At 47.8% G+C, this 23915-nt stretch overlaps 1 protein-coding gene across 10 annotated transcripts in view; it reads right to left on the bottom strand.

Annotated features, from left to right (window-relative positions):
- ZFAT (zinc finger and AT-hook domain containing) overlaps positions 1-23915 on the bottom strand; it is a 213264-nt gene that overhangs the window by 130303 nt on the left and 59046 nt on the right. For all 10 annotated transcript variants that reach the window (XM_064587846.1, XM_064587837.1, XM_064587839.1 and 7 more), the window contains 2 exons: positions 11306-11494; positions 9193-9343 (listed from right to left, as the gene is read on the bottom strand). In XM_064587846.1, coding sequence (XP_064443916.1) covers positions 9193-9343; positions 11306-11494 — 340 coding nt within the window. The remainder of the gene's footprint in view (positions 1-9192; positions 9344-11305; positions 11495-23915) is intronic.

Here is a 23915-nt window from a genome sequence, read left to right as displayed (position 1 = left end):
TTTGGCATATATATGTGTGTGTGTGTATATATATATATATATATATATATATATATATATATATATATACATGTTCTCTCTTTAAAATTTTGAGATACACTTTGTTCTAACAGATCAAAATATACCCTAAATCTCTAGTGTATGGTTTTGTTCTAGTCTCCTACCTGATCACATTCTCTCCCTTTTTTTTTAATCCTATTCTTTCTTTTTTCCAACAACTTCTTATCAATTCCTTTTATGAAATTTTTTATAATTTTCATCTTTACAGTCGTATTCCATCCCTGCATCATATCAACCCTTATTTTTGTACATATATAGGTTTCTCTTTCTTTAAACTTTTGGGAGGCACTTTCTTCTAACAGACCAAAATACACCCAAAATCTACTATATGGCACTCATCTATGCACCAGCCTATCATATTTGATCATATTCTGGTTTTTTTTGTTTTGTTCTGTTTTTGTTTTTAACTTTTTCTTTTTCTTTTATCTTTCTTTCCCTTTCTTTTCCCCTGGCTTCAGGTCTTCTCTGATTTGTTTAGAGTATATTTTCTGGGGACATTGTTACCCTGTTAGCATTTTGTTCTCTCATTCACCTATTCTCCTCTGGACAAAATGACAAGACGGAAAAAATCACCTAAACAGAAAGAACAAGAGGCAGTACCGACTGCCAGGGACCTACTCAGTACGGACATTAGTACAATGTCAGATCTACAGTTCAGAACCATCACTTTAAAGATACTAGCTGGGCTTGAAAAAAGCATGGAAATTATTAAAGACACCCTTTCTGGAGAAATAAAAGAACTAAAATCCAACCAAGTTGAAATCAAAAAGGCTATTAATGAGGTACAATAAAAAATGGGGGTGCTAACTGCTAGGATAAATGAGGCAGAAGAGAGAATCAGTGATAGAGAAGACCAAATGATGGAAAATAAAGAAGCTGAGAAAAAGAGAGATAAAGAACTACTGGATCACAAGGGCAGAATTCGAGAGATAAGCGATACCATAAGATGAAACAACATCAGAGAAATTGGGATCCCAGAAGAAGAAGAAAGAGAGAGAGGGGCAGAAGGTATAGTGGAGCAAATTATAGCAAGAACTCCCCTAATTTGGGGAAGGAAACAGGCATCAAAATCCAGGAAGCACAGAGAACCTCTCTCAAAATCAATAAAAATAGGTCAACACCCCGACATCTAATAGTAAAACTTACGAGTCTCAGAGACAAAGAGAAAATCCTGAAAGCAGCTCGGGAGAAGAGATATGTAACCTACAATGGTAGAAACATTAGACTGGCAACAGACCTATCCACAGATACCTGGCAGGCCAGAAAGGACTGGCAGGATATATTCAGAGCACTAAACGAGAAAAATATGCAGCCAAGAATACTATATCCAGCTACGCTGTCATTGAAAATAGAAGGAGAGATAAAAAGCTTCCAGGACAAACAAAAACTAAAAGAATTTGCAAACACGAAACCAGCCCTACAAGAAATAATGAAAGGGGTCCTCTAAGCAAAGAGAGAGCCTAAAAGCAACATAGACCAGAAAGGAACACAGACAATATACAGTAACAGTCACCCTACAGGCAATACAATGGCACTAAATTCATATCTTTCAATAGTTACCCTGATTGTAAATGGGCTAAATGCCCCAATCAAAAGACACAGGCTATCAGATTGGATTAAAAAACAAGACCCATCGATATGCTGTCTGCAAGAGACTCATTTTAGAACCAAAGACACCCCCAGATTGAAAGTGAGGGGGTGGAAAACCATTTACCATGCTAAGGGACACCAAAAGAAAGCTGGGGTGGCAATCCTTATATCAGACAAATTAGATTTTAAACCAAAGACTGTAATAAGACATGAGAAAGAACACTATATCCTACTTAAAGGGTCTATCCAACCAGAAGATCTAACAATTGTAAATATCTATGCCCCTAACATAGGAGCAGCCAATTATGTAAGGCAATTGATAACAAAAGCAAAGAAACACATTGACAATAAATAATAGTGGGGGACTTTAACACCCCCCTCACTGAAATGGACAGATCGTCTAAGCAAAAGATCAACAAGGAAATAAAGAATTTAAATGATATACTGGACCAAATGCACTTCACAGACATATTCAGAACATTCCATCCCAAAGCAACGGAATACACATTCTTCTCTAGTGCCCATGGAACATTTTCCAGAACAGATCACATCCTAGGTCACAAATCAGGTCTCAACCAGTACCAAAAGACTGGGATCATTACCTGCCTATTTTCAGACCACAATGCTTTGAAAGTAGAACTCAATCACAAGAGAAAAGTCGGAAAGAACTCAAATTCATGGAGGCTAAAGAGCATCCTACTAAAGAATGAATGGGTCAACCAGGAAATTAAAGAAGAATTAAAAAAAATTCATGGAAACCAATGAAAATGAAAACATAACTGTTCAAAATCTTTGGGATGCAGCAAAGGCAGTCCTAAGAGGAAAGTATATAGCAATACAAGCCTTTCTCAAGAAACAAGAAAGGTCTCAAATACACAACCTAACCCTACACCTAAAGGAGCTGGAGGAAAAAACAGCAAATAAAGGCTAAACCCAGCAGAAGAGAAATAATAATAAAGATCAGAGCAGAAATCAATGAAATAGAAACCAAAAGAACAGTAGAACAGATCAACGAAACTAGGAACTGCTTCTTTGAAAGAATTAACAAGATTGATAAACCTCTGGCCGGACTTATCAAAAAGAAAAGAGAAATGACCCAAATCAACAAAATCATGAATGTAAGAGGAGAGATCACAACCAACACCAAAGAAATACAAACAATTATAAGAACATATTATGAGCAACTCTATGCCAGCAAATTAGATAACCTGGAAGAAATGGATGCATTCCTAGAGATGTATCAACTACCAAAACTGAACCAGGAAGAAATAGAAAACCTGAACAGACCTAGAACCACTAAGGAAATTGAAGCAGTCATCAAAAATCTCCCAAAAAACAAAAGCCCAGGGCCAGATGGCTTCCCAGGGGAATTCTACCAAACATTTCAAGAAGAATTAATACCTATACTTCTGAAACTGTTCCAAAACTAGAAATGGAAGGAAAACTTCCAAACTCGTTTTATGAGGCCACCATTACCTTGATCCCCAAACCAGACAAAGACCCCATCAAGAAGGAGAATTACAGACCAGTATCCGTGATGAACATGGATGCAAAAATTCTCACCAAAATACTAGCCAATAGGATCCAACAGTACATTAAAAGGATTATTCACCACGACCAAGTGGGATTTATCCCTGGGCTGCAAGGTTGGTTCAACATCCGCAAATCAATCAACGTGACACAATACATTAACGAAAGAACAAGAATCATATGATCCTCTCAATAGATGCAGAAAAAGCATTTGACAAAGTACAGCATCCTTTCTTGATCAAAACTCTTCAGAGTATAGGGATATAGGGATACAGGGTACATACCTCAATATCATAAAAGCCATCTATGAAAAACCTACAGTGAATATCATTCTCAATGGGGAAAAACTGAGAGCTTTCCCCCTAAGGTCAGGAACGCGGCAGGGATGTCCACTATCACCACTGCTATTCAACATAGTATTAGAAGTCCTAGCCACAGCAATCAGACAACAAAAAGAAATCAAAGGCATCCAAATTGGCAAAGAAGAAGTCAAACTCTCACTCTTTGCAGATGATATGATACTTTATGTGGAAAGCCCAAAGGACTCCACCCCAAAACTGCTAAAACTCATACAGGAATTCAGTAAAGTGGCAGGATATAAAATCAATGCACAGAAGTCAGTGGCATTCCTATACACCAACAACAAGACAGAAGAAAGAGAAATTAAGGAGTCGATCCCATTTACAATTGCACCCAAAACCATAAGATACCTAGGAATAAATCTAACCAAAGAGGCAAAGGATCTGTACTCAGAAAACTATAAAATACTTATGGAAGGAATTGAGGAAGACACAAAGAAATGGAAAAACGTTCCTGCTCATGGATTGGAAGAACAAATATTATGAAGATGTCAATGCTACCTAGAGCAATCTGCACATTCAATGCAATCCCCATCAAAATACCATCCACTTTTTTCAAAGAAATGGAACAAATAATCCTAAAATTTGTACGGAACCAGAAAAGACCCCGAATAGCCAGAGGAATGTTGAAAAAGAAAAGCAAAGCTGGCGGCATCCCAATCCCGGACTTCCAGCTCTATTACAAAGCTGTCATCATCAAGACAGTATGGTACTGGCACAAAAACAAGACACACAGATCAATGGAACAGAATAGAGAGCCCAGAAATGGACCCTCAACTCTATGGTCAACTCATCTTTGACAAAGCAGGAAAGAATGTCCAACGGGACAAAAAGACAGTCTCTTCTACAAATGGTGTTGGGAAAATTGGACAGCCACATGCAGAAGACTGAAACTGGACCATTTCCTTACACCACACACAAAAATAAACTCCAAATGATTGAAAGACCTCAATGTGAGACAGGAGTCCATCAAAATCCTAAAGGAGAACACAGGCAGCAACCTCTTCGACCTCACCGGCAGCATCTTCTTCCGAGAAATATCGCCAAAGGCAAGGGAGGCAAGGGCAGAAATGAACTATTGGGACTTCACCATGATAAAAAGCTTTTGCACAGCAAAAGAAACAGTCAACAAAACGAAAAGACAACCGACAGAATGGGAGAAGATATTTACAAATGACATATCAGATAAAGGGCTAGTATCCAAAATCTATAAAGAACTTAATGAAACTCAACACCCAAAGAACAAAGAATCCAATCAAGAAATGGGCAGAACACATGAACAGACATTTTTCCAAAGAAGACATCCAAATGGCCAACAGACACATGAAAAAGTGCTCAACATCGCTTGGCATTAGGGAAATCCAAATCAAAACCTCAATGAGATACCGCCTCACACCAGTCAGAATGGCTAAAATTAACAAGTCAGGAAACGAGATGTTGGCGGGGATGTGGAGAAAGGGGAACCCTCCTACACTGTTGGTGGGAATGCAAGCTGGTGCAACCACTCTGGAAAACAGTATGGAGGTTCCTCAAAAAGTTGAAAATAGAGCTACCATATGATCCAGCAATTGCACTACTGGGTATTTACCCCAAAGATACAAATGTAGGGATCCGAAGGGGTATGTGCACCCCGATGTTTATAGCAGCAATGTCCACAACAGCCAAACTGGAAAGAGCCAAGATGTCCATCGACAGATGATAAAGAAGATGTGGTATGTATATACATCAGAATATTATGCAGCCATCAAAAGGAATGAGATCTTGCCATTTGCAATGATGTGGATGGAACTGGAGGGTGTTATGCTGAGCGAAATAAGTCAAACAGAGAAAGACATGTATCATATGAACTCACTGATATGAGGAATTCTTAATCTCAGGAAACAAACTGAGGGTTGCTAGAGTGGGGGGTGGGGTGGGAGGGACGGGGTGGCTGAGTGATAGACATTGGGGAGGGTATGTGCTATGGTGAACACTGTGAATTGTGCAAGACTGTTGAATCTCAGATCTGTACCTCTGAAACAAATAATGCAATATATGTTAAGGAAAAAAAAAAAGAAGAAAGAAGAAGAAAATAGCAGGAGGGGAAGAATGAAGTGGGGGAATCGGAGGGGGAGACAAACCATGAGAGACGATGGACTCTGAAAAACAAACTGAGGGTTCTAGAGGGGAGGGGGGAGAGGATGGGTTAGCCGGGTGATGGGTATTAAAGAGGGCACGTTCTGCATGGAGCACTGAGTGTTATGCACAAACAATGAATCATGGAACACTACATCAAAAACTAATGATGTAATGTATGGTGATTAACGTAACAATAAAAAATTAAATATTTAAATCGATTGTAGTTCATAAACACCAGAGGGTATCATTCACATAATGTAATTAAAATATTCAAATTTGAAAGTCAGTACTACGCCTGCATGCTAAACCCAAGGCTAATTTCAGGGAACTAATTTGGATCTTTCTCAAATGACAAAGAAACCCAGAAGGTGATAGATTTTATTGGTATAAAGAACACTGGAGAAAGAAACCCTGGATTTAGAATGTTAATTAAATAAAGAAATCACATTATTTTCTCCTCTAATGCAACATCTAAATGGTCTTAGGAAAATCTTTTGCTTTGATTTTTTTGGTATCATTACACAAATACCTGATAAAAGCCCTCCGTGCCCTGTTTCCCGCCAATGATAATGAATCTGATGAAGATGCTAAGCAGCCGACATCTGACTCTCAAGCGCAAGCCTCGCTCGCTACCACCGTGAACTGACGCACAGAGCTGCAACGTCCACGTGACTGCCGTTACATCAGCCCACTCCAGATGTTCCCCAGGCAGGGAGAGAGCCACTCTTGCCACTGCGTTTTAGAAAGTGATCAGGCAGAACTTTTAAAGGTCAGACCCCTTGATGTGCTTATTCCACGTCTGGGAATCTACTGAGAGAAAGCGTACAAAATTGGAACAAAGGTGTTCACTGCACAACTTTTCACAGCATCGTGAAGAGTGGAAAGCTGCTGAAAGGTCCCAAGATAAGGAACTAGTTTGTTTGCACGTTTATTTTCTTCCTTCTTTCATTCAAAAAAGTACTCCAAGCCCTGGGGACACAATAGACAAAAATAAATACAACTCATGCTCTCTTGGAGTCCACTTTCTGGAGGAAGGGATGGGCCAGACTAATCACCATAGAAATGAGCAGGTAAGGACCACAGGCTCCCTGCGGTGATGGGAAAAGACAGGATGATGCTCTCTGAGCCCAGATCAGGGCAAACTGATCAGTCTAGGGGGCAGCCTGTCCTGAGCACTGGACATTTGAGCAGATAGCTAAGGATGAACAGGAGTTAAGCAAGCCAGGGACAGTGGAGGCATCCAGAATGAGGAAGAGGCACCTTCAAGGAGAGAGCAAGGAAGTACAAGGGCCCAGAGGGCTAGAGCACCTGCTAGAGCCCAGAGACCACGGGCAGACGATGAGGAGACAAGGCTGGAGAAGTGGCAGCCCCAGGAGGCCCCCACAGGGGGCCTTGAACGATCTTCAAGTTCTCCTAACAGTGTGAGGCCTTGAAGAGTACAATCACATGGGCATTTTACCAGATCTCATTGGCTACAGTGTGAAGAGCTGAGTAGATTACAGAGGATCCTCATCACAATGTAACATGTCACTACAGAAGAATTTGTGAATAATCTGAGTAACGGAGGAAAATAAGTACAATGTTATAAGGTATTAAAAACAAGAGACAAAATTGCATTATAAAATAAACTCAATTTTATAAAACATATGGGCTGAAAAAGGCTGCAAGGAGATACATTAAAAACATTAACAGTGACTACATTACGGCGGTGAGATTACAAATGACGCTTGTTCTTACAGTTTTCTGCACTTCCAAAATTTTCCACAGAATGAGTCTGTGTCCTATTTGTGTGAGAACCTATCTGATATGTTGATGTAACCTAGACGTTTGTATCTATATTTTGCAAAGCAAAATAGTCATGCAAAAAAAGTCTCTTTCCTATTCGGTAATTTGTACTATAAAATATTAACAGAATACATGACAATTGGAATACAGCCTAAATCTGTTTAGATATTGTGTCCATTTGCCTGTTAACTAGATGACCAGTTAGCTGAACCCATCCCCAGCAAACCTTGAAATAGTGTACAGATAGTTGGCTAAGGTTACAAATCAACTTGGGACCAGAACGATCTTCAAATTTAATTCCATGACAGTTTTGCCAAGGGAATAAGTATTTTTATAACTTCATCAATAAATTCAGATGCTCATAGCTGCAAGCATACAGGACTGAGGCTACAAATTAATGAAGCATACCACATGACATCGTGTTCATATATTTTGTCATTTATTCTCAACACTAGAAGAAGTCACACTGTACTAGAGACAATCTTACGGCTAGTATAATGGAGGCTCAAAGGCAAACCCACTGTGTCAAACACACAGAGTAAAAGCTTCATCCCGACGACAGCCGTCCCGATCCTGTTCTCTCTCCTCCCCAGTGCCTGGCACATAACAGGCTTTAGTCTGTTGAGCTGAGCCCCAGTAGAAGAGTCTAGAGCCAAGCCAGGTCTGTTTGGCACTAAAAGCTATGCTCTCTTCAAGAACAGCTCATTTCCCCTCTTCCATAAACAAGTGAAACCCACTTGGCAACTGACATTTTCATTGTCTTTCCTCTCAGCTGGGAAAATGTTTGCAGAGCTCAGATGATCAGTTTGCTAAACCACCTGAGCAGGTACCGATCATAGCTAAGAGACCCTGGAGAGGGTGTAGAAAACGTACCTACTCTCAACTGACCCAATGTGTTTGGAGGGCAGTTTTCAATGTCAACTACAGTTTTAAATTCTCATATCCTTCAAGACAGCAATTTCAACTCTAGCAATTTATGCCACAGGAAGTTGTGAAGAAGTACGGAAAGACAAAGGTAGCAGAACTTTGAGGGTAGCATTGTCCATCGAGCAAAAACTGACTACAGAAACTATACTGCACCCATTCAATAGCAAACGCCTGTTAAAAACTATGTACTGAAAAAGATTTTCAAGGTGTGGTAAGTTAAAAAAAAAAACTGATAACAGAGCATTTACTATTTTGTATTAGGAAAAAAATAACAAAATTAAAGTGCTATATTTTAGTATATCATGAAAAAATTATGGTGGCATATGACCAAACTGTCAATAGCAATTACCTCTAGAAGAACTATGGGTTACTTTAACCCTACATCATCTGGAGTGCTGGGACTTTCTCCAAGATGCTTGTGTTACTTTTAAAAGTGTGGGGGGCAGGGGATTTTTTTTTCTTATCATAGTATGTACAGCTTTAAAAATCAGCAAATTTACTAAGGCCTTGTTTATACCTCTTTTTATCAAGGTTGAACATACATTTGCCTTAAGTAAAATGATCTACCTTCATCCAGCCAATTGGTGCTCAGTTCCAAAAGTGTGTGGATCTGCCACGCATTTCACAGAAGCAACGCGGGCTCAGTCAACACACAAGGACCGTAACGGAGGGTCTGACTGCTAGGTTAAATCAAGAAACCAATGTCGTCCACAACTCAGTCTGCAAACAGAGTCCTGATAAAGTAATGTGCTGGTCCTCTGGCCGGCTATGGCCATCACCGGAGTCCAGCCCCAGCTGGAGGCGCACGGGACAGACACCTTACCTGCTGGACTTCATGGGTTGCTCATACGGTGTCTGCTGAATGGCATACTCCTGGTACCCTCTCCGAGGCGCCAGGTCGGCCAGGGTGGCCTCGGGGTTGGCAGTGCCTGTCTCTGGGGGCCCGGCCTCCACCGGAACGATCCTGGTAGCACCTGACATGAGTACAAGGCACCGCACATTAAAGAGGCACCACGAGGGGCTCTTACCCCACCCCACACAGGAGCACAGCCCCGGGAAGTGTGTGTCTTCACTGTATAGCACCCTTGCAAGGTATTGGTTTTCCTGCAGTTCACACATTTAACTTGTGTGTGTGTGTGTGTGTGTGTGTCTGTGGAGGGGAAAGGGCAAATTTTCTAGGAATCTAGCAAAACATCCTTCTGGGCCTCCTGAGTGGCGCAGTTGGTTGAGTGTCCGACTCTTGGTTTTGGCTCAGGTCGTGATCTCAGAGTCATGAGATCAAGTCCCACGTCAGGCTCCCTGCTCAGTGTGGAGTCTGCTTGAGATTTGCGCTCCCTCTCTCTCTGCCCCTCCTGCTCTCTCCCTAAAATAAATAAATAACATCCTTCTGAGGTAATTTTCACTTGATCTATTAAAAAAAAACAGGGAAGACAGGGATATCCATACACATATGTTCGCCTCCCAGGTTTCCTATAGGACCAGCTGTGTCCCACTCTGAGTAAATGGAAAACTGCATCATGAGATTATGGAGCGGTGGCATCAGCTGTAAATAGGAATCCAAGCTGCCAAGTGTCCAGTCCCACAAACGACATGACCTTACCATTGGTGGGCCGGCTCCTACCCTAGCAAATGAAGGGTGTGGAGTGGAGAAACACAAAGGTCCCTTTGCTTGTGCACTTCTGGGATGCGAAACGATCAAAGGCCTGTATAGCAGTGGACATGAGCACGCACGCGTGCATCAAAGAAAAGGCTCCAATCTACCCCATTTCTAGAATAGCAGAGCAATCATTACATGTTTACCCCCACTTACGGAAAGCTCAAAGGACTACCAGCAATTTTAGAGAAGTTACCGAGGGGATCCCCAGAGACGCGAAGAACAGGAGCCGCTCCCCCTCCGAGGTTTTGCTTCCCGGGCCGATACTGCTCTGAAGCAGGGGGCAGACAAAGCAACTTTCCAGAAAGCTCTAGCCACATGTTTTTACGTGCCTTACTTCCTACCGATCATCCTACTCTGTACTGAGGGACAAAGAGGCACTTACCTGGCATTTCCGCTTTAAATAAGGAGTGACTATTACCATTGAAAAGAGGTGCTTCGAAGGCTGTAGCTGCTCTTAAAATCCTACACTTGATTTTTATTTTTTTTAAAGATTTTATTTATTTATTCATGAGAGACAGAGAGAGAGAGAGAGGCAGAGGGAGAAGCAGGTTCCCAAGGAGCAGGGATCCCGATGCGGGACTCGATCCCAGGACCCTGGGATCATGACCTGAGCCGAAGGCAGACGCTTAACCATCTGAGCCACCCAGGCGCCTAAAATCCTACACTTGATTTTTAAATATTATTTGACAACTATCACTCCAAGTGGATAGGAAAAAAACCATCATAATACTTTGGAGCCTGCTATCGTAAACTGCTTTTTGTCTAAAGTATCCCCTCCTGAAAGACCTTTTTTAAAAAAGGTAGTATAATATCTCCACTCTATTTTATGTGAAAGGAAAAGGGAGACCAAAATCTCCAGTATTATAAACTATGTGATGAGCCTACTAAAAATGGGTGGAGGGACCATGAGAGTGCGGGTTCTGGGGAGCAGGCGCATCCGTCTGGTCTGAGTAGGTCTGTCTCCCACGGGGGCCCCAACACTGAGGGCAGTAAGGGAAGGGCACCCCTGGGCCAGGGGCTGGACTAGGGGAGCAGAGGAAAGAAACGTGCTGATCGGGCCTCTGGCAGCAACAGCAAGCCCCCAGCACCTCTCCTCTACGTGCTATCCACGACAGCCCTGAAGGAACAGGCCCACCGTGGTGCCACAGGAATGGGTAACCAGAGGGAGACCCCGTCAGTGAGCCAGCTGCCCAGGACCACAGGGTCCAAGCTGTCGGGCTGCCCAGTACAGATTCGCCAAAAGATGCGTGTTTTGCCCCTTCCTGCTTGCTGTGGTCACCTGGAATCGCTTCATGGGCCGTTAAAACCACACTGATGATGGGTTTCTTCACTCTGGAAATCTGCCCGGCCTCCTTTCCCGAGGGGATCTTCTGGACTTTCTCTGTCCTCTGTGTCCGCGGCCTCCTTGGGGTCTTTTCTCGATCATCTTCCTTATACTTCCTTTCCAGTTCAAGGTCAGATTCATCACCTAAAGAGCAAATAATACCTAGATTTATAAAATATCCTTTTAGATCAGTGACAGAACTGGAGAGTGCACATAACCTTTTTATAAAGGGACAGTGGAAGAAATATTTATGTGTGATATATACACGCTGGTCCCCCCTGCTATGCGGGCCTCTCGCTCGCTTCAGGCACTGTCTCTGGTTCTTCGGGCTCTCGTCTGATTCAGTAAATACTCCCCACACTGCTGCCAGGGGCCAGCATCGAGGCACCGGGGGGATCCAGTGTTGACAGAGCAGGCGTAACTCCTCACCTTGTTCTCACAAAGCCTACCAGACTTCAGAGCTACTGCAGAAGATATGGTCTCCAAGATTTACAGTCTAGGGAGAATCATTCAAGCTACAACTACTAGCTACCTTCTGTGGTGGATATAAAGGCCCATAAGGCACAGATGCAGACCCTCTCCTCAAAAGCCCTGCAGTGTGGTGGGAGAGACGGGCAAGGACAGTGAGCTGTGCGCCAACTGAAAGGAGGAGCGATGGAAGCATCCAAAACCATCAGCTCTGCATGCTGTGTAGCTACAGCTTCATGGAGACACAGGGAGGTAGAAATAAAACACTGGAGGGAGTAAAAGCTAGGTCCTAGAGGGCCTGAAGGCCCATGAGAGTCTGGGGCCCTCCATCCCTGAGTGCAGTGCTCACGGAGGCCAGGCTCGTAGCATGAGTGGGCGAGGCCACCAAGTGGGACTCTAGTGACAGAGCACAGGCCCCAGAGCCAGTTGGGGCCACCCTGTCAGGGCCGGGGACAAAGTCACCAGATGTCTTGATTATTCAGAGGAAGACAGGAAATCCACTGCTTACATGAAATCTGATTTTTCAAGGTTGACACTAATCTACAAAATCTTAAAACAATGGGAGAGCCAAGCACAACATGTCTGAGGTTGCTCTTGACCCACAGCACCTCCTGCCGCCGTGGAAGGCAGTGGTGAGCTGCTGGAGCATTTTATGTGCAAGAATGGCTACCCTACATCCGTGCTTCGAACCCATGCACCACTGAGGAAGATGAACTGAATGGGTTCAAAAGACATTTCAGCACACGAAAGAATGGCTGCGTCAGCCACAGAAGGAACAGCAGCTAACTTCACACGGCTAGACTTGGCAGTAGCCTGAGGGCTAAGAAACACTCCAATACCAAGGTGAAGAATAAAAGTGCAAGCGATCTCTTGAATGCAGGCTGTTCCAGATTCCGAAGGAAATAGGGGAGGAAGGAGAAAGGCGTTTTCTGTCTTAGAATCACAACCACAAACCTGAAATAACTTGCCCAAGAATCACCTCTTCAGAACATCATGACAAGCAGAGGGAACCACTCCACACAGCCTGTTAGCAGAATTGAACACAGGGTGGTGGGGGCTTGATTGCAGGACACGCACACGGGTGGACGGACAGTGGGGGCTCAGAAAGCACTGGCAAGGGGCGGCGGTGGGGGAGGTGCGTCACGCAGGTGAAGTTAGAACCGCACAGCAATAAAGCAGAAGCTAGAGAAGACCGGAGAAACCAAAGGGAGACTGCCTGGGGCAACTCGGTAAGTCTGTGCTTACCACGATTCAGGTCTGCCCGCAGCCAGACATCAATGTACCAACATTCGCCTGGAGAGACGAGATAAAATGGAGAAGCACAAATTCTCGGGGAGGCCTGCTGGTGGGAGGAAGGCTCTCTCAAGATGAGGCTAGGAAAACACACGGCTAATGGGGCAGAGTGATCAAAATATCCGTTAATATTCTGTGTTCTACAGATGACATCTTTTGGTGCTTGTCCCCATAATCCAGGTGGTGCCCGGAACATGTGTAGACCTGGTGGAAACAGTCTTAGGGAATTTAATTGCCTGGAAAGGGTCCTTAGTCACATAATTAGTGTGAGCACGAAACACGTTAACATTGAATTTGAATAGAAAAATTAGCAGATGAGAGCATGAATCAGACGGACTGTGCATTACTACTCTCCAAGGCCAAAGGGGAAAGTCAAGGACCATCACACAGGTCCATCCTTTGAGGAACATCACAAGTCCTGCAGAGCTAAAGAACAGGGCAAAACAAAGGACCTGCAAAATCGCCGCCAGTGCTCACGTTCTGTGAGGTTGGATTTGCACCAGGCCTAATGGGAATTTTTTCTATCATTCTGTAGTGGCTATATTAAACACATCTCAAAAAGTCTACAAATCGCCTGAGTCACAGAAGTTCTTTATGGGGCCTACATATTGTATGATACGCGTGCATAAGCAACTACAGTAGAATATACTGGATGCTATGAAGTGGTAGAAACAACGTATCGAGGGATTTTTGTGCTTTTAAAATGATGCTCCAGTTCATAAAAGAACTCACCTGGGGATACAATTCAGTATGTGGGCAACATAGCAGGAATAGATATGTTCATATAAAAAAAAAAGCCCCCAGAAACAACAACCAGCACCCTAAGAATCTGAGCTTGCCATGAGCTGAACCCGGGTTAACCACATGAATCAACTAAAAAACCAGAAGCATCCACACAGTGGTAGCCTGCATCATCAGGAGGGATCTCATGATCTTGACTCTGCTTTAGGCATCATATGTTAGAAAGGCGCTGCAGAGCGGGCCGCATGAGGATGGCGGATGGGAGTAGAAAAAAGTTTGGAAGAGCCTGAGTTGGCCCAGGGTGGAGAAGAGGAGATTGGGTAAGAATCTCACCTCTCCGCCAGCAGTGCTCGAGCTTTGGCCACTGGAACCACTGCCGGTGCCCATGCCTCCTCAAGGGTGGCGCCCCTCCAGCTGCAGGGACAGAGAACCCTGCCCCAGTCCCAGCCCTACCCCTCCCCCAGCCCGGCAGCTGGGGCTACAGGACCTCAGCGCAGGCGAATGGGGTCCAGTTGAAGGCGGCCAGTGGGCTCCTGGGAGCAGTTTTCCTCCCTAAGAAGAAAGAAACGCCCCTCTTCTTCAATGGGACATTACCATGTCCACTGCTCAGAACTGAGACAAACACCCAGAAACTACAAGAGATCAAGCGAAAGACGAGTCAATGCCTTGAGGATCTTGAAGGCAAGTATGGACCGTGGGATCTTGATGGCGGGATCTTGACGGCAGCTGCTCCACTGAGCCCACCCGAGAACCACTGGTCCTCAGAGACCTTGTTACCCAAAAGAACGGCCATCCTCATGCTCAAACACATCTGCAGTTGGCACCTCTGCTAAAAGTTATCTTGACTAACATGCTCTCCAAACCACTCTCCAACCTGACCCCAGAGTAAACGGTTTCAGAATTCAAACATGCCCCTGTCCCTGCCCCCTTTAAAGCCCTTCAATGGCTTCCCTCCTGTTTCCATTAGGAGAAAGTACTAGATAAAGCCCTCTGGGATTTGCCATAAATCCTCTCTCCCAGGACCCCTGAACTGTCAAAGCCACACCTCCCACACACATGCCCACCAGTACTCATCTGCTCACCCCCTGGGGCTAGAACAACACTGGATGACAAGCTGACCAAACACCCAGGATGTTTACAGTCTCTGGACCTTGCACACAACACCCTCACCCCACACACCCTGCCTGTCCGAAAGACAAAGGCACACAGATTTACACACGCACACGCATGCACCAACGTATCACCATATCAATGGTTGGACTTCCCACACTGCTTTGCAATTTTCTATTCAGATGCCTCACTGTGCTGTGATCTCCTGGAGGGTGGGTCCACGTCTTCATGTTATTTTACAAGCCTAGCACAGGCCTGGAGCAGAGAAAGGGCCTGCCCTAGGTGACAAGACCTACTCTGCTGTGCTCAGAAAAGCCCAGCTAGAACCAACGGGTTCAAGTCACAACAGGTTTCAGCCAGAGAAATTTCCAGCAGTCAGAGCTGTCCAAGGAGGAAAGGGCAGCTTCTAGTGACGCATTTCCAAGGAAGTTTAGGATCCCATTTGTGATGCTATGGGAAAGACCACACCACCAGGGAAGTCAGACGAGGCAAGAGACCTTTGCGTCTCTGAACTCTAGGCTGACTCACAGGGAGATGGAGCTTGCAGTGGAGGAGCATGGCCCTGGAAAGAAGGGGGCAGGGAGAAAAGAGGGCGGAGAAATGAGCAATAGGGGACAGTAAAAGAAAACTCTTGAGTAGGGCAGTGGGCAACAGAACACTCTGCACCTCCCTCCCTCCTGGACGGGCATGAGAGTCCAGTTTGTGCTCTGTGCGGGTTCTGAGCCCCCCACAGCAATGCCAGTGGGGCTCCGGCTGTGTCTCCCGGGCCCATGCCTGACTCTGGCAGCAGCTCCAGAGGATGGCTCACACTTACCTTGTCCTCCAGCATCCCACCTCAGCTGCACACGGTGCCCTTCGGGATCCCTGCTGAGCCCGGAAGTGAAGACGGCTCAATGTGATGGGGGGCAAGCCTCAACCAATGAAGGATGGGAGCCAGCAAATGACCACTCTGGGCTCCTGACTTGGGTGGACAATTCTGAAAGCCATTCTGAAGCTTCAAGATCCTGGAAGAGCTGAACCTCTGCTGACTGCAGCAGTGAGCCCAATAACAAACCCTCGGCTCCCCTCCCTCCCTGTCTCACCTCCCCACTCCTTCACTCCTGCCTCCTGGGATCACCATCCCCATAAACCGTCCACAGCCACAGCTACCTCTGGGGGGAACAGATGCTAAGACACTCTCCATTGAAGACTGCCCCAAATACACATTCCTCCCTCAATTCTCCATGGCCTCATGCAACGTGGAGCCACAGCTCATTCAGCTATGTTCCATCCTCAGAGCTTCTGAAGTCTCCATGCCAAGTTTTCCCACTGATTCAGGCACCACATGGCAAGCACTGACCTCAGCAGCCTTGGAAATGATTCTTTGAGATGGTGTGACACGGTCCCTTCAGCAATGGAGCACCATGGGCAGAACCAGGTTCCCACAGGAAACCAGCATGTGCGTGCAGGGAGTAGCAAATCACTCCAGGTAAAACACCAAGCATGAGAGGCGCGAGCCAAGAGGGTGAAGAAAGACAGGCAGTCACGGCCCACCGTGACCCTCAATGCCACCAGACACTCTGGGCTACAGACAGGTGTCTACGTGGAGGAATCACGCATTGTCTACAGTGCTCCTGCGAGCCAAGCTCCTTCCAGCCCCGGGTCTGGCTCTCTCACAGCTAGCACTACTACCGATTTTTCATGCCCAGCCACAGCTCAAGCACATAGTAGGTGTCGACACTTGTCCTCGGAAAGAAGGGAGAATGTGGAGGGAAAGGGAGAAGAAATGCTGAATAAAAGCCTTGCCGGTCCTTTTGTGCTCGATCCCATGTGGACACCTGACCGGCTTTGCTTGTGCTTGGCTTTCCCTGCATCCTCACTGGACCCATGTCTGTACTCTTCAAAGATGTCTTTTCTCTACTGAAAGGCCTCGTGGGCTTAGCCCAGAGGTCCTGCTGGTGCCTACTTTCCCCAGGGCTGCTAATTCCACCCGCCCGCACGGCAGCCTTCCGGACGTTCTGTTGATATTCACCGGCTTCCTCTGAGTTACTGACTTTTTTTTTTTTTTTTAAAGATTTTATTTATTTATTTGAGAGAGAGAATGAGATAGAGAGAGCATGAGAGTGGGGAGGGTCAGGGGGAGAAGCAGAGTCCCTGCTCAGCAGGGAGCCCGATGTGGGACTCGATCCCAGGACTCCAGGATCATGACCTGAGCCGAAGGCAGTCGCTTAACCAACTGAGCCACCCAGGCGCCCGAGTTACTGACTTTTTAAACTTTACACCTCATCCCAGCTGATGCCTCCATTCCTCCTGGTTTCTTTTTCCTTCCAAAATCCAACAGCTCCACGATGGGTGCCAGTGTGTGCCCTGTACACGGCTGCTGGGGAGCCTCACAGCAAAGGGCCCGCAGGAGGACACAGGGCAGAGGCGGTGGGGGCATCCTGCACCTTAGAATCAGGGGGCCCGAGGCTGGACTCCACTCGACCACTTCCGGTGGGACTTTGGAAAACTGCTTAACCTCCATAAAATCCCTCAGAAAGAAAAACAAAATAATGAATTCACGGGCCACCAGGATGGCTTTGAGGACGAAATGACAGGGTTCACATGCCAGTCCCAACACACGGTAAACACCCTCCCCTGGGAACACCTGAGACACTGCACTGCGCCCCCCAGACTACTCTCATCCACCTGCCTTCACAGTCCACCCTGACGGCATGGTCTGAGTCTGCTTGGCTGCTGGAACAGATCGCCACAGACTGGGGGGCTTGCCAACAACAGAAGTCCGTTCCTCAGGGCTCTGGAGGCTGCAAGCCTGGGATCAAGGCAGACTAGGTGCCAGGTGAGGGCCAGCTTCCTGGTTCTTGGTGCCTTGTGTGTCCTCACGTGGAGGAAGGGGTGAGGGGGCTCCTGGGGCCTCTTTGATGAGGACACTAACCCCATTCATGAGGGCTCTTCCCTCCAGACCCAAGCATCTCCCAAACGCCCCACCTTCCGATATCATCATCTTTGGGGATTGGGATTTCAGCATAGGAATTTGGGCTGGGGGACACAAACATCCAGACCCCAGCAGGCTCACGTAGAAGAAATACAGTCGGTAGCCAGAGGCAGTCCTGGGGCACAATCTTCCCCACCCCTGCCCCTCGGCACCTGTTGGCTCGTCCTTCTACACCTCCCTCTCAGAGCAGATTGTCCGGAGCAAGAGCTCGGCTCTCTGTGGACAGCAACATGAGGGAGCCCCTCACCCGCATTCTTGCAACGAACAAAGGCCTCCTCCTCTGTTGAGAGTACCTGAATCCTTCCCAGAATATCCTGATTTGGGTTTGGCTTTGTTTTTAAGATTTTTAACACCCCTGCCATGCAAACTGAATAAATACATAACATGACTTGCTCCCCTAGCATTAGCAACAGTTAAAATTTAAAATGTCTTGGGCAATGACACAGCAGCACGCGAAGAAGAGCAACGGCAAAAACGTCTGGGGGCCACCGTAGAGTCAGTGACCCTAAAGATCGAGGGGCACATGGGTGGTAGGGAGTCACTTCAGACAGCTGCCTGTCATCAGGCCGTTACCACCCCACCAACTCAAAGGCAAGCTGTCTATGCAGGCAACCAGTCTGGGAACACGGACCCCTCACCATTACCCACAGACAGCTTCACGGTGACCTGCTGAGAAATGGTCTGGCCTGGACACACGTGAGAGCCCTCTGAGCTCTGATTTATTAAGTTGGCTTGAAAAAGTAAATTGTAGACAGTCTCAACCGTGACTGCCATGCACAAGTCCATTGCCGTGAGCCTTCCAGGAAACATAAGGCGAAGGGCATTCTGCAGACAGCCACTCTCCGAAGTGACCCGACCGGCCACTCTTCACCTCAGGCAAAGGTGACAACAGAAAGGAGGCACGGCATTAGGGACATCTGTCCCTGCCTCTTCCCCAGGCCGCCTGCAGCTCGTCTCCCCCCACTCCAGTCTCCTCCCCGGTGCTTCTGGATGTGACGTGGCCATGCTGCAGCATGTAGGGGTCTGGTTTCCAGTCCGTGGCGGTAATAATCGGCACTGACCTCCTAAGGAACCTCCCCTGTGAAGTCCCGGCCCTCCGCCCATGTTTGCTACCCAAACTCTCCCAGGACTGTCCGTCGTTCGGGCACGCTAGCTCCAGACCCAACACTACTGGAACCCAAGGCCAATTAAACGACCAGGCTCTGCGGACACGTTCACTTTTATTTTCAGGACTCTACCCGATTGTGACTCAGAAGGGCCAAGGCAACTGTGGGTCTGACTTCAAAGCCTGTCTCTTCAGTCTGTCTGCCTGCGTGCCAGTTACCCTCTTCTCACTCTGGTTAAGTATTCATGTCAAGCACTGCTCTTCTGAAAACAGAATTTCTATCTGTGATAGCAAGTTCAACAATAATTTTCTATCACTTAATAAAACATTCTCTTTGTAAACTGACGTCTCACTCTCCTATTTCTAGATCTTCTCAGTGTCCATCCTTCTTAAACCAAACATGATTTCTGCACAAAAGAAATAAAGATTTCCTTGGAATTATCAAAGGACTACAGGATGTATCTGTGCTTTACAGTCACAGCTCATGCAACAGACCCTTTTGGAGTGCCAGGCACCGTCCTAGGCACTGAGGACAGTGTGCATATGAAACAGAGAAAGATCCCTGCCTCCTGGAATTTACATGCTAGCAGGGACATTCGGTTATCTTTAAACCATGAAAATAGGTAAATTACATAGTATGTTAGAAGGTAATCGGGCTCGGGCGCCTGGGTGGCTCAGTCGTTAAGCGTCTGCCTTCGGCTCAGGTCATGATCCTGGATTCCCAGGATCGAGTCCCGCATCGGGCTCCCTGCTCAGCAGGGAGTCTGCTTCTCCCTAACCCTCTTCCCTCTCGTGCTCTCTGTCTCTCATTCTCTCTCAAATAAATAAATAAATAAATAAAATCTTTAAAAAAAAAAAAAAAAAAGAAGGTAATCGGGCACTTAGCAGCTGGGCAGGTCCAAATGTTCAGTGTGGAGTGTAGCGCTCTAGTTCTGATCTAACAAATACAATGCACACAACCATTTCCTACTGATGAGGACAGTCACTGTGATGTGGCTTATTTATCTACTTGCTGGCTTGGTCGTGTCTGTTCCCCCCGTGATGTGAGTGCACTGAAGCACGGCAGGATTTAGCCCATTTTGCAGGATGCCTAGGGATGCGATAAGAGTGGAGAGCTGGCAGGGCCTCACACTTCACCAAGCGGGAAAGTCAGCCATTCGTTAAACAGAGAACAAGTGAAGGCCCCTTGGGTGCCTGGCCCTGTGCCAGGCTCTGGGGACAAAGAGAAGAGCCAGGCCCGTCCCTGCCCCCAGAAAGCTCCGAAGCTCACCCACGGACCACCGCCCCACCCCTTAGCACCTCCACCCCACCTCGGTCCTCGGGCCCTTATGAAGTTGCTCTGTTCCGCAGCCCGTCACAAAGATCAGACTCAGTGAGGGAGAGAGCCAACAGAACCAAGAGACCCTCCCCCAGCAGGTGGCAGACCCAACATCACACCTGAGTCCGTCTGTGTCAGAGCGAGGGCTTCCCGCTCTCCTCTCCTGCCTCTGATGGGTGCAGGAAGAGTTTACACCGAGTACATGGACAGGAACCAACTGAAGAGTCATGCTCCATGGCGAAGCCTCATGTCGTCCTAAGTGGCTGAGAGGACAGATGGGCCTCGCCAGTGGGCCAAGAAGTGATCTGCACGCCCATCCCTCTGCACTGTCCCTGGAGAACAGGTCCAAGGTGACAGGTGCTCATGTACCTCAGCACCCAAACACTGCCCCTAAACAACCTCTTTCCTCCTAGCCCATCTCCCTCTATCAGGGGCCGGGCCCAACTGTGCAGAAGGCCGAGGGGTAACAGGCTGGCATTACTCAGTGTACCCTCAGTCGAGCCCCCGTAGGCAGCAAGAGGCCATTTGCTCCCAATCACGTCCTGCGCCCCCCACCCACCTGCCACACTAAGCCCCTGGTGCAACAGATTGCCAGGCCAGCCCCCTGCACCTGGGGCCGAGCATTTAAAATCCAACCGTGGCGGGACGGTGGCATGCCCAGTGCTCTGCAGCCATGCTCCCTGCTAGGAAGAGGCAATTCTTGGCAAGTAAAGAGAACTAGAGTTTGGGTTCTGTTCACACAGGGAAAGACCGGTATCTTCCCTGCACCAAGATGGACGAAGGCCTCTGGCAATACACGAGGCGAGCTAAAGGTAGCTGTTGGGTGTCGGCAGGATGCTGACACCAGGCTGACGCCAACGGGTACTTGGGGATAATTTACTCACCCTTGTTTCAGAGAATACCCAGCTGACCCCCTGGGCCAACACAGGGTGCCTGACGGGGAGTGGCCGGCAAGCCAGCATCTTTTAATGAACAGCATCGTGTGGAAAACAAAGCCACTGATGGGGGTTGGGGGAAGGGAGAGCCCGGATCACCCTGCAAGGCTTCTACATGCTCTTTTTAAGGGGAACCATTGTCCAAATATCCTGCCTTGTGTTCGGGTGTTAATTACACAATTCTAAGATAGTATTTTGTCTTCAAATTATACAAGAAGTCTAAAATGTCTCCACTGAGCTCTAGAAAAGGCTCTTGATCCAAAAGAAAACAGGATGTAATTTCGGTGAGATGGACAGCTGAAATCTGCCAGAGGTGCTTGAAAGCCAGCCTGGACCGGATGCCATCAAACCCCAGTGGGTCTCGAAGGCCCGCCCCCGGGGAGGCCCGCCCGCCAGGCCATAGCGGGGAAGGGCAGCATCAATCCCATCAGCAGCACTGAGGTTCCCACGGAGGCACCTGACAGCGGTCTGAGTCTGTCTGGCATTTTTCCTCTGGCCAACGATCACGAGAGACAGAGAACCTACCGTGCCACACTAATACCACCAGCTCTTCTGCACGGTTACAGTTGGCAAAGCCCGGTCCTGAGCATGAGCTAGCACCTGCAACTCCACTATCATGTGCACCATGTGCCGCCCTTACCAATCTTTTCATGTTTCACTTTGTGCTCCCAGGCTCTAATACATGTGCTCCCTCCGCGGAGGCGCCCCTGTCCACCCACTTCGCACCATGTTGCATCACTGAATCCCAGGGTGACCCTCACTGCATTAGGATGGTGCTTCTCCGGTGTTTGTAGTCACAGGACGCTTTTCAAGTGAGTTATTTAAGCCATTTCAATATAAACAATCGATGAAGGGCGTGACTTCTCTGGTTAAAGCGGGAGGGGTCCCCCTCGCCACCTCCCACACCACCCCCCCCACTCATCCATCCTGAGCCGCAAGCTCCTCTGAAGGGCCCCGAAAACAACTTGAACACTAGTGGATGAGGCTGCACGAGGAGGGGCTGGGTCAAATACCACTCCAACGACAGTCGTTGCTCTGAGTGGCCACAGCAGAGGGCAGGGTGTGAGAGCTACAATCTGCCTTTCAGCAGGATCAGTGGGGAACTCTCTAAACGCAGGGTCTGCATGTGCAAAGCGCAAAGCGAGTCACTTCGAGGTTCGAGCAAGGGAAAGGTGGCACGGCGAAGCACGCACAGTCATCCCACAGGACGTGCATGCGGCCGTGGGGCTGATGCCCACCTCGGGTCTGGGGCTGGGCTTCCCGTTCCTCGTGCTTCCGTCCACTGCGTGCCTCACCGAGCCCCCAGCCCGTGCACTCTGCCGACTCACTGCCATTCTGGGAACTACCACTTTTAATTTCTTGACATCTGTGCATATTGTTCTTCAAGCCCAGCACATTAACATAATTCTTTGTATTTCATTTCCTTTCAAAAAGATGGTGTTTAAAAGAGCAATGGCACAGCACAGAGTGGAATGCGGACGTAATGCAGAAGCAGATGCTCACAGACACGTGTGCACGCCACAGTGCTGAGACCCCCCCCCCCAACACGTCTATAACCGGGCCTGGTGCCCACATATGCAGGGAGGCGCTCTGACTACAAAACCAGGGGCGGGCTTGCTTCCGGAGCAGAGACCAAACATTTGTTCCATTCTAAGGGTAATGAGCAAAAACCCAGAGCCCTCAGTGTTCTAGCAAATTCCCTCGAGGTCCCCCCCATTCTTCCTCCAGCTGCCTGTGAGGCTCCCACAGGAGCTCCACTGCCCTTGGGCTTCCCCCCGCCCCAGGTTTGGCCACTGGAGGCAGCAGCAGGAGACGGGGTGGGGGCGCTCCAGCCCAGGCTCCCTCCCTGCTGCCTCATCTGAGGTTGCTTCATCCCCTGCCACAGGCTGGTCCATGGAGCTCTGGAGACCACTCTCCCCACTGCCCTTATACCCAGGGTGTTAACACCACCTCACGACCCCGCTGTCCAATGTCCCACAGGACCTAAACCTTTAATAAAGGATCCCTTTACTACGCCCTCAAGTTGCCAATTCAAGCATGCCATCTGCTTCCTGCCCACATCCACGATCCTTTCGATCCCCCTAGATGGCTCCTCTTTCCAACCTCCATCTCACCGGCAGGTAGCAGGAGCCACACTCCCAAGCCCCAAGACCAGGGGCCTCTATCCCAACTTCCTCTCCTGTCACCTCCCTGCCTGACTTACCATCGCTGCCTGTCCTCCTCCCCCTTACAGGCAGCCTCCTGCTCTCCCCATCCCTCCGGATGCTCAGCAGCAGGGTCCTCAGGAACCTCCACCCAGTGGATGCCCCATCCACTTGTGCCCTTATCTGCAGATGGCCCCAAGGCTAGGGCTCCGGTCCAGCCCTCTTGCCGGCTCCACAGCCTGATAGATAATACCCCTTTGCACACCCGGAGTCCACCAAACTCCACACACGACCAGAAGTAACAAGTCCTCTCTTCCCCAAACCTGCTTCTCCCTTGGGTTCTCCAGATTGACAGGGCCCACCCTCCACCCTAGCACCCAAGCCAAAACCAAGACCACCTCCCACCGGCTCCCTCTGGCTTCCCACCCACTCCAACCTCTGCCCAGGCCCTGGCAATCACACCTCCACCACAGCTCT

This window comes from Mirounga angustirostris, unplaced genomic scaffold (assembly GCF_029215605.1).
Source record: "Mirounga angustirostris isolate CCGP_5_RB_7025 unplaced genomic scaffold, mMirAng1.0.hap1 SCAF_4, whole genome shotgun sequence".
Classification (NCBI taxonomy): Eukaryota; Metazoa; Chordata; class Mammalia; order Carnivora; family Phocidae; genus Mirounga; species Mirounga angustirostris.
This window is presented reverse-complemented; position numbering and strand designations above follow the sequence as displayed.